Source organism: Telmatherina bonti (assembly GCF_933228915.1).
Source record: "Telmatherina bonti genome assembly, chromosome: 20".
Taxonomy (NCBI): Eukaryota; Metazoa; Chordata; class Actinopteri; order Atheriniformes; family Telmatherinidae; genus Telmatherina; species Telmatherina bonti.
Window position 1 is genome coordinate 30,416,433 of NC_136618.1, and position 11,616 is coordinate 30,428,048.

General features: G+C 45.0%; 1 protein-coding gene across 1 annotated transcript in view; it reads right to left on the minus strand.

The window, feature by feature from the left end:
• The window catches only part of gfod1 (glucose-fructose oxidoreductase domain containing 1), a 32,458-nt gene extending 21,407 nt beyond the window's left edge, over positions 1 to 11,051 (minus strand). The window contains exon 1 of the mRNA XM_079259667.1: positions 10,310 to 11,051. Coding sequence (XP_079115793.1) covers positions 10,310 to 10,562 — 253 coding nt within the window. The 5' untranslated portion in view covers positions 10,563 to 11,051. The remainder of the gene's footprint in view (positions 1 to 10,309) is intronic.
• Positions 11,052 to 11,616: the final 565 nt, after the last annotated feature.

The following is an 11,616-nucleotide window of genomic DNA, read 5'->3' on the forward strand; positions in this document are numbered from 1 at the left end:
TCTCAAAATTCTTCGATATTGCTGATTTTTGTAGATTAAAAACAAAAAAAATGTATAAAATTTTCTTTTTGTTTGTAATTTTTCTTGATTTCATTTAGAAGAAAACAACACAGTAACCAGGCCATCATTCTGCTGCTGTGATGCCTAAGAAGACAAGTAAAAAGATCAATAAAACCAATAAAAATGACCAAATTTTTATAGAAGATTCATTTTATTTCATTGAAAAAAAATTGAATTTTTAACAAAAATAAATCCATTTTAAAATTGTGAAATAAAAAAAAATCCCGATTTTTTATTTTTCGATTCAATTTTCCCACCCCTAATAAATTATCAGGTACAGCTGGCAGGTCTCCATCACAGAGACAAGCAACCACTCACACTCAGTCTTTGGCGTGTCATGTGTGTGTACTCATACTTGGCTTTAAAAAAATGTACCGATACCAAAACCGATACCACTCTAGTCAAGCCTGCCCAGATGTGTTTGATGACATGCTTCTGACATGTTTTAAAGAAATAAATGCCTTGAATGTTAAAATGTGACATTTTTGTTACACTAAAACACTGATCCTCACCGTTAATTCAACAAGAGCAGCACTCAATATACTAAGACAAGAGGAGAGCCGCCACCCCCCAAAAAATGCGTTCCCACGCTACGTATCCTGCTACTTTGCCAAATCAGTAACATTCAGGTTTTTAGCAAGGAATGGTTCCTAAATATTACAGGGAGTAATGGCATCCTTATGCAACAGTATATGGTGAAAATACAATAATGCCTCCAGAATGTGGGCGTTTCTTTTTCATTATATATACGGAGCTACCGACGGAGCAGCTCTTTGGTGGAGTTTGGTGCAGCTGAAATCAGCCAGAACTGGCAACTCTGACAGGGTCAGTTAGGGCCGTTAGGACAGCAGAGTTTCTGCAAGCAGCCTGCAGATCTTGTTTGTGGAGAGAACTGCACCGATGAGGATCATTATGACTTGTTTAGATAGCATTTTCAGAAATGCCAGTGGCTGCTTCACGAGCTGCAAGTCAAGAGTAAGTGAACCGCGTGCGACGAGTAAAAGCTAAAAGCAAGATCTTTGTTTTAAAACCACACATTTATAGTTGTATTTAGGTAAAATGTGCCAAATCAGAATAAAACTTGCTGAAATTGTTAGATCTGTAATGTTATTAAATTTGTATTGGTGAGGTAACTTCAGAAAAGATGGGTCATTTATTACAACCTTAAATTTTACAACCTGCAAAATCTTACAGAGTTATAACAGCAATAATAACCATAGTCACAATAATGTTCACATAAACAGATTTGGTATCAGCAAATATCACTATCGGCAAATATTCAAATATCAGATATCGGTATCGGATGGGAACGCCCAAAAAGTGGATCGGAGCATCCCCAAAGACCTTTAATTGTTTCTTTGGGTTTTGCGTTCAATTTAGCCAATGGATTTATTGCACAAGCGCGGAACTGTAGCTCGTGTGTGGAGTTTAACATGACAGAATGCACATGTGATGCATTTTCCACGACTCTTCCAGAACAGTCCTGGAATGTCTGACTAAAGGCAGAAACAGCCTCCGCTCCACAGACAGGAATAGCTTTTACTCCATGACCGGGGACAAGTCATGGCCCCTCGGACTCTCCTCCTGCAAGGTTTACTGGACAGTTGCATCGTTCTGATTTGACCAGAGCAGCAGGAAGTTGCCATCTCACAAAGAACAGAACACTTTCCTTTAGATTGGTGTTTTTCAACCACTGTGCCATGGTACACTATAGTGTGCTGTGAGAAATGATCCAATTTCACCTGATTGGTCCAAAGAGGCCTAGGGGAAAGATAATAAAATTCCTTTTTCTTGTGCTGATCTTATTTCTGTTCAAGACACTTTGACAAGATGACTTTACATTCATAATATGGGCTTTTAAAATAAAAGAATTTGGTTTGTGATGTTGAAAAACAACATTAGGTGGTCAAATTCCTCTATTCATCTTTTATTTCCTTCCTTCCTTCTGATGTGCATCTAAATAAAAAAAGAAAAGACACAAAACTTTCGGTGAAGCTCGACCATCTGACACACAGCAGTAAATCTCTGCAGGTTTTCTGCACAGATATTAAAAAAGGAAACTCATTTAGGTCCCGGTTTAGTATAATAAAGCAGAATTATTCCATCCTGAAAGCCCCTCTAATCCCCCCCGTACCGAAGCTCGCCCTCTCTCCTGCCCCAAGCCTTAATAACACAACGTGATTTCTCATCCTGCGCCTCACACAACAGTTCCTGATCCGTCCACGCCGAGGAACGCTGGGAATGGACGGTTTTCTTCAGGAATGCTCACTTTTCAGTGCAGCCTGGCAGCTGCCTGAAAGACCCTCCCCCCTCACACCTCCATCCACACATTCATCTGAAACACAAAGCCAATTTCACAGGATGGCAAGCTCTCTCTCTCCCTCCATTCTTCCTCCCTGTTCCTTATCCGCTCTCCATCCCTTCCTTTCCCATCACACACTCGTTCACACACAGGCTGCCATTAGCATGTAAATGGCCGTCTGGGAAACACCAACGTGAACCAGTGGGAAAGAAACCAAGCAAACACTGAAAAGGAGAGCGTCAGCGAGCTGTTGTCTCTGAGGCGTTCTCCTGCTGACTCTGTCTGCAGGGTTACTGATTCATCTGGACCTGAACCGCTCAGAAATATCTGATACTGTAACGTCTTCCAGGGAATGACGTGAAACATATTTTCATGGAGAAAGTCAGGCGATCCGACAGTTTCACGTATTTTCTGAGTGACTGTGAAGACTGGACATCTTCATAAAGACAGGCCAACAGAGGTCAAAGGTAGCTGATAAAGTTCTAATGCTGACAGGTCATTCTGTTGTTTACTATGCATGTAAACACAAACCAGTAACTTATCCAGTCCACCTGGTCAGTTCCATGTCAATATAAACATCTAATCAGCCAATTACAACTCAACACATTTATTCATGCAGACATGATGAAGACGACTTGATGAAGTTCAAACTGAGCATCAGGATGAGGAAGAACGGAAATCTATGTGATTTTGAACTAAGCATTTTTGTTGGTCTGAGTGTTTACTGGGATCTTCACACACAACCATCTCTAGTGTTTCCAGAGAAGGTCTGAAGAAGAGAAAATATCCAGCGAGCAGCAGTTAGTCTGGACCAGAATGTCTGGTTGGTGTCCGAGGAGAATGGACAGCCTACCTGAGTCCTGCTGCTGACCATGTCCATCCCTTTCTGAGCACAGTGTAGCATCTTCTGATGGAAACTTCCAGCAGGATGATGCACCATGTCACAAAGCTCACATCATCTCCACCATGACGATGACTTCACTGTCCTCCAACGGCCTCCACAGTCACCAGATCTCAGTCCAGCAGAGCAGCTTTGGGACATGGTAGAACGGGAGATTCTCATCTGCTGCTTCATGTCAACATGGAGCAAAATCTGAGGAATGTTTCCACCTTGTTGGATCCATGACACCAGGAATGAAGGCATTTTTTAATATAAGACGGTGTCCAACCCAGTGCCAGGAAGGTGAATTTATGTATATTGCTTGTTGACGCTTTATGAGAATAATAATTTGTTTTAAAAAATTGTCTTAAAAGAGCTTAAAGGAGGCAAAACAATATAAGCTGTAAGTTTTATCTACTTTGTCAAAACACCAACACTGACATGTAAACGGAAAACGTGACGGCAGCTTCAAGTGTTCAGTACAAGTTTCTCATCTCTAACAGTCTGCTGTGGACTTTGTTAGGCGATCTGGATCTGCTAGTCCGTTAAACAAGTTCACCGAGCTGCCAAAAAGCTCATCAGCAATTGGAAGTGCAGTTGCATAAGAGCATCAGTGGTGGAACATTTATGATGACGTCTGCTTGCCCTTTGCAGGCAGGTTATAAATAGCTCTTTGCCTTTGGGTGGCCGCCCAGAGCAGGTGTCTCAGAGCTCATCAAAACACCAATGAACCATGGCTGCAACTATGGACATGTTAGTGCTGATAGTGATCCATGCTGCCAGTCATATGCTGTTTATTCTGTAGCAGACTTGCTCTTACATAATGAATACACCTTAATAAATAGAAAAGCACGGATTTGTTTTGTTGCAATGGTATTTTGTGTTGATTGTTCTGCTGGTAAAGGTGTTTTGATACGGTTTAAGGTGTTTAACGTTAGCTAACAACAGCTATTTGGAAAGATAATACTTAGCTAGCAGCTTTAATAAGATCTGTTCATCATCCTCTTTCCCCAGAAAATGACTTCAAAGTAGGGCTGCTCGGTTAACAAATATTGATGACAAAAATGACAAAAATTATAATCACGATTATTTTGACTGAAATTGAGATCTCGATTGTTTAACACAATTATCCAGTATTTTTAAACAACGCTGTGCGTCGTGGTGTTCTGGACTCCGTGTCGTGCGTTATAACCGTCTAATGTACAGCTCCGAGTGGTTTAATCCGCTTTAACTGCTTATATAGGAACTATTTTACGTTGGGCTGGATGTACGTTTTATACCAAACAACGGCTGTCAGGCTGCAGCGCGTTTCTCTCATTCACCTGTTAAAAGACGGCTGATCTGAACCAGCTGGTTAACGCGTTGCTATGGTAACGCCCCGCAACGGAGGGATATTACAGTGTTTAACTGGCCGAACTATGTATAGGAAAATAATGCAGCCAGTTGTCACTGACAATGGTATAAACTATGTTTAGGTGAACTTCCACAACCTACTGCAGTTATTCTACATTGACCTGCAGCCGGAGCCGACTGAGACTGGCCGCCTGGGAGTGCTTTAGGACGGGAGAGGCTCCCGCTGCTCCTTCCTTACAGTAACTGCAGAACAATATGTGCCTTCAAGTCAGTCGCCAAAACACCAGAAAAGTCTCCAATAACTCCAGTAAAAGCTGCTAGATTTGTTGCTTTTAACAAAAAAAGTCACCAGATTTAGCGAGAAAGTCGCCAAGTTGGCAACAGTGTCTGAATGAAAGCAAAGCGGCTGTGGGAGGAGTTTACAGCACAGCGCTGCAACGCCAGAGACGCTCGATTAGCAGCTGAAGACAGCAGGAGAGGAAACTGCAGAGAGACAAATAATCACACCCTTTTTATTTTTATCATCGTTGAAAACCCAGATTGTAACTGAGATTAAAAACCGATTAATCGCCCAGCCCTACCTCAAAGTTGTATTTCTTTCAGCAATAACGACCTCTAAGAATACACACCCGCTAGTGGCTGCAGAAGGAACTGCATGATAACGTTCAGCTACCAGTGAAGTCGTACAAACGTTTTAACCCAAATGTCTGTTTTCAACCAAAAACTGACAAAGATGTTTGATAGAATATGCTGCAAATCATTTCCTGTGACTTTGTTGCTATTAGCAACATCTTTAATGTCATAAGTTTGATTTGACCCACAGTTTTGCTCGTCTAGCGAGCGAGTTATTCTGAGTTGATGCAGTTTGGTCCAGACGGCAGCGATGAGCGAGCGTCTGCGGCAGACACCCGATATCTTCTATCACTCAGGTCAGATTGCTGCTGGAGGTACTCCAGAGGAAAAGCTTTGCAACAGGTGTTTAGATATCTCCGCACTCCCAATGATTACATTATATAACTACAGCTTCTAATGTTAACGCTTCAGATACATGAATCCAGTTCATCTGAGTCAGCAGTCGCAGATGTAAAAGGAATTGCTGAACAAAATCGTGAGGATTTTTAAACAGATGTCAAGAGGAGATTCAGTAGCTCCAACAGAGCAGGAGGCCTCGCTCCCCACAGCTTCCCCCTCCCTTCAGGTGCTTTCTGTCCCTTTGTGGGACAGAGAGCACCTGAAACTCTGGAGGGTTATGTTTCAGGTGCAGCTCTCAGATTCCCTCTCAGCATCACAGGAACCACAAAAGCCTTCAGGCCCCGCAGCAGGAAAACACATCCGAATGAGGAGAACCAACCAATGAGGAGCTGATAAAAATCGAGCTGATTGAGGTCATTGATCCTTTCAGGAGGTTGTTTATTTTTACCAAAGCTTCAAGACATTTCAGTCTGTCGTCTAAGAAAAGCCAAACGAAGGCCTCTCAGGCTCGTTTCAACTTTTCCTCAAGAGGAATTGAAAAACGGCGAGACGACCAACTTAGAGATGCATGATATCCCCGCTCAGCTGAGAAGCTTTTTGTAGCCACGTAAGCCAGGACGGAAACCTGGAAGTGAATCTTCTTTTCACAAGACTCTGAAAGCCACCAGAATAACGGCAGTGAGAGGAATGAGGTTGAAACGAAGGCGTTTGATTGGCTTGGAACGATCATTTAGGATGTCAAGTCACTCGGCTGTGACGATATGCTTTCATCCTGATTCGTTTCAATTCCGATTTTTTTTGGGTGCTAATTTAATTTAAATTGCGATTCTCACAATTCTTTAATATTGCTGATTTTTGTAGATAAAAAAAAAAAACATGTTTAAAACTTTTTTTTGTTCGTCATTTTTCTTGATGTCAATGAGGAAAAAACAACACAGCAGCCAGATCATCATTCTGCTGCTATAACGCCCAAGAAGACGAGTAAAAGGATCAATAAAAACAATAAAAATAACAAAAATTTCTTAATGGATTATTTTTTATTTATTTTAACAAAAGCTGATTTCTTAACAAAAAAAATATTTTAAAATTGTGAAGCAAAAAATCCCAATTTTCGATCTTTCAATTTGACTTTCACACGCCGATAAAGTAGGTTACTTCCTGTTGCCAAGGGGGGGCAGATCTATGGCAGAGACAAGATACGGAGATGAAGATGTGTTCAGGATTGGACCGTCGTCAATCAAGTTTTGTTTGGTGCAGATTGGTTCCTGCATGTGGCATCATAGAGCCTGTTACATACAGGCCAGAAAACTGATCAATACCTGATTTCTGCAGCTGTCAGACAGTTGAAGTGGACATGTGGACACATGTCCTGACAACCAGATAACTACCACTGGGCTCATTTATACGACCAGCACTATCAGATATCTGGGGATGATCCGTTTATTGTGATAATCGGATTTTCCACACATCCACTTCTGGAATACGATATTCTAAAAACCATCATCGATATTCATTCAGTCGTCCATTTTCTTCACCACTTAGTGCAGTTAAGAGTCGTTGTGAAGCTGGAGTCTGGGCAAGAGGCGGGTACACCATGGACAGGTCGCCATCACAGCCTCATCTACATTTCCCATCGGTTATCAGATATACGTTTCAGAGTACGCATGTATGTAACTTCCTGTTATTTTGTTATACTTCCATCCTGTGAACATGGCTGCGGCCGCAGTCTCAGCATTAACTGCTAATGTGAGCGTTAATAAGCTGTGAAACACTTAAATCTTGGACGTTGTTGATGCTCCAACTTGCCGCTGCCGCATCACATCGTGTGTTTTTGTGTTCCGCTCATGTTGTGACAGAAGTGTCTGAGATTTCTGCACATGTGCAGAAGAAACCTAAAACATGGTCAACGTGAACAAAGATGTAGAGCTGCTCGATTACGACAAAAATTATAATCCCGATTATTTTGACTGAAATTGAGATCTCGATTGTTTAACACAACTATCCAGTATTTATAAACGACGCTGTGCGTCGTGGTGTTCTGGACTCCGTGTCGTGCGTTATAACCGTCTAATGCACGGTTCCGAGTTGTTTAATCCGCTTTTACCGCTTATATAGGAACTATTTTACTTTGGGCTGGATGTACGTTTTATACCAAACAACGGCTGTCAGGCTGCAGCGCGTTTCTCTCATTCACCTGTTAAAAGACGGCTGATCTGAACCAGCTAATGAATGCGTTGCTATGGTAACGCCCCGTAACGGAAGGAATATTACAGTGATTTAACTGGCCGAACTATGTATAGGAAAATAATGCAGCCAGTTGTCACTGACAATGGTATAAACTATGTTTAGGTGAACTTCCACAACCTACTGCAGTTATTCTACATTGACCTGCAGCCGGAGCCGACTGAGACTGGCCGCCTGGGAGTGCTTTAGGACGGGAGAGGCTCCCGCTGCTCCTTCCTTACAGTAACTGCAGAACAATATGTGCCTTCAAGTCAGTCGCCAAAACACCAGAAAAGTCTCCAATAACTCCAGTAAAAGCTGCTAGATTTGTCACTTTTAACAAAAAAGTTACCAGATTTAGTGAGAAAGTCGCCAAGTTGGCAACAGTGTCTGAATGAAAGCAAAGCGGCTGTGGGAGGAGTTTACAGCACAGCGCTGCAACGCCAGAGACGCTCGATTAGCAGCTGAAGACAGCAGGAGAGGAAACTGCAGAGAGAAAAATAATCCCACCCTTTTATTTTTATTATCGTTGAAAACCCAGATTGTAACTGAGATTAAAATCCGATTAATCGTCCAGCCCTACCTCAAAGTTGTATTTCTTTCAGCAATAACGACCTCTAAGAATACACACCCTCTAGTGGCCGCAGACGGAACTGCATGATAACGTTCAGCTACCAGTCCTACAGGTTTTAGATGTTTCCCTGCTGCCACCGACTGACTCAGTGAATGCATCACCAAAAGGCTTGTGCAGAACTTGACAGCAACTTTTCAGAGAACGATTTCCTTTGAATCAGATGCGTTACAGCAGGGAAACATCTAAAACCTACAGGATGCTGACCCAAGAGGTCCTGATCTCTGTGATGTTTCTGTCTGCACGACCACATGCATCCAAACATCAGATCACGATCAGATTCCTCCCCAAAACTGGTGCTTCGAACTAGTATCTGTAAATGTGATTTATTTAGTATTTTATATCTGCAAATGTGCAAAAACTCTTGCTTCTGCTGTCACAATGCTAACCCAGCAGAAAAGGTGAGGGGGTGTACAGTTTCAGGAGTTTGGGGGAGTGCTGAGACCACCAGGAGAACCATAAACACTCTGCCTCTGCAGGTCCTTCAGGATTGGGCCTTACAACATGCAGGTGTGTGTTGGAAAGCAGCATTGTGAGGATTTCTGTCCTCCTGCTACCTCACACACACACACAACCTGAGTGACATGAAACACGTCAGGAATGCTGCTGGGGTGAGAAACAGGGAAACTATGAGGGGGGGGGAAGAGATGCTACTCGACAAGACCGACTGGTTTTCCGTAACCAGAACCAGAACAACACGTATAGAAGTGACGTGAACCAGTGGTTTCCATCTGCCCAGTCATGAACTGGGAACTTATTCCCACTGACTTTAACCCCCTCTGTGTCTGCACACCCAAACCAGCAGCTCTGGGATGCTGCGAGTTCACACGTCAGAGACAAAGTCAGGCAAACGGACTCCCGCATTCCTCTGCTGATTACATTTATGACGACAGCCTCCTCTGGCGGCTCACACACCCTGTCAGGGGAGGGCGTCACACTGTCACTGACCAATCAGCGTCCAGCGCTGATGCAAGAGGCTGAAAGTCCAGCTGATGTCTGCTGGTGATACTCCACCGGTCAGCTGATAGCAACACAGATCAATTCTATTTCACAACCCTGCGCCTCCTCTGGAAAAGGAGCTCCTCCTGACTGGATATCTCACCCAGTTCATTAAGTAACACATGTATCACGTGCTCCTGGAGATGGCTGTGTCATTCCTGTTGGCAGTGGGATGGAAGCAGGTCAATATGTCACGTAGCAGGGATACGGATCAGGCTTGTGTCTCATCATGTACGCATAAACCTGAGGAGCTGATGATCTCCAGGACCAGCAGCTCTCTGTGCACCTTAACGTTCATCAAGCAGCTTCCATCGTGATGATAAGCAGCACGCGGAGCTGAGAGAACCAGCAGAGGGTGGCTTTCCTCTGCTTCTTTGGCTTCATAGCTGAGACGCAACACGTGCTTCAGATTTACCTCGGTGTTGTGAACCTGTTTGTTGTCGGTCACATTGCTGACCTATTAAAGCTCGCTGCCAGCTGAGCTCTGCCAAGCTGCAGGGTAAATAAAGCCTGAGTGGTCCTCCCTTCACAGCAGCCCCCGAAAATAAGCTGCACTGCTCCAGATTCAAAGTGGAACACACTCCCTGTGCATGCACCTCCTGTGCGAGCTCACTTTGCATGCAGGGGGAGGTGGGTTTACATTTAACCTGCATCCTCTTTTCTTCCTTTATTTCTTCAACTTTTGACCATCAGCTTATGTTCAGACTGAAAACTAACCACTGAAATGACTCCACATTAATCCTGCAGCTACATGGAAGGGCCCTCACCCATCATCACACCCATTCAGACCAGTAGACCTGGTGTCAGTGTGGATGTGAGCCTGCAGGGCCGCAGCATCCATCCATCCATCCATCCATCCAGCCGCAGCAGCTGCAGCTGCAGGACTCACCCAGCGTTTTCACCGCGATCTGCCGCGTCAGAGGCGGCGGCAGGTTGATGCAGACCAGATCCACGTCCTGGTGCAGGAGCACGTCGTCGATCCGGTTGGTGTAAAACGGGACGTTCATCTCCTTGGCCAGCTCCTCCGCCTCCTCCTGCGTCCGGCCCCACAGCGCCTTCACCGCGAAGCCTTCGTTCTTCAGCAGGGGGATGATCACCCTGGCGGTCAGGCTGGTGCCGAACACGCCGACCCCGGGAAGCATCGCGGCGGCTTTTTATCACAAAGTTTTCTCGGTGATTTTTTTCGCTTCTTTCTTTGTTTTCTTCACCGCTCCGGATGAAGAAGCTGCGCTGCGGCAGCGGCAGCAGGACGGGAGGACGGCGGCGGGGCACGCCGTCAGGTTGGCCATCCACCTGCAGTCACACCCCCGCTGCGCCGCATCGTCGCGCTCCGGTCGCTCATGTACGGTTGTCCCCGCCGGAAAGCTCCCACCAAGCAGCTGGAAACCCGGCTCAGGCTTCCTCTGCGGTAAAAGCTGAGTTTAACAGCACCATTTCTGTCTTCACCTCGTTCACGTCAGGCAGCGGGCAGTACCGGTACCGGTACCGGGACTCCTCCTCCAGCGGAGGAACACACACAGTGACGGCCCGGAACGGCGCTTCCTGCGGCGGCTGGAGGGCGCAGACCCCGCTGCCAGCTCCTGTGTCGCCCCGGAGGATGTCTCCGCCGCGGCAGCTCCGTCCTGAAGGCTCCGACTCAAGCCTGCGCTGCTGGCCCCACTGCAGCGCGGGACCGGAAGCGGTGCACGCTCATTCATTTCAAAATAAAACATTGATGAACACTGCCAGAAGCAAACTGGATTATCCAATGGGCATTAATGGCACAGGCCCAGGGGCCCACTCCCATTGGGGGACCATGTGGGGCCAACATAGGGTAAACACCAGCAGTTTGGACATGAAACAAAATGTACATAAAAGCCAGATAGTTACACCCATAGACCGTGGATGAAAGATGGACGGAGCCTTCGGCGGTGAAAAAGGGAATCCTATGCGGAAGTGCATAAAACTGCAGTTCCCCCTTCATCCACTAGGGGCTGAAAAACAGAGTAAATCCACATAGACTCCCATGTTAAAAAGACCAACTTCACAGCAGAAATAAACGTGTTCACAGCCTGGTTCAAAAATCCATTTTCGGTTGATAGGTCAGGTTTGCCCTCATGACAACTGTGGGGGGTGTGAATTTTTTCTAACTCGCCCGTTTAAAAGTAATTTGATCTCAAAGTTCCGAATATTTAGGAGCGTGTCCTTTTGATAGAC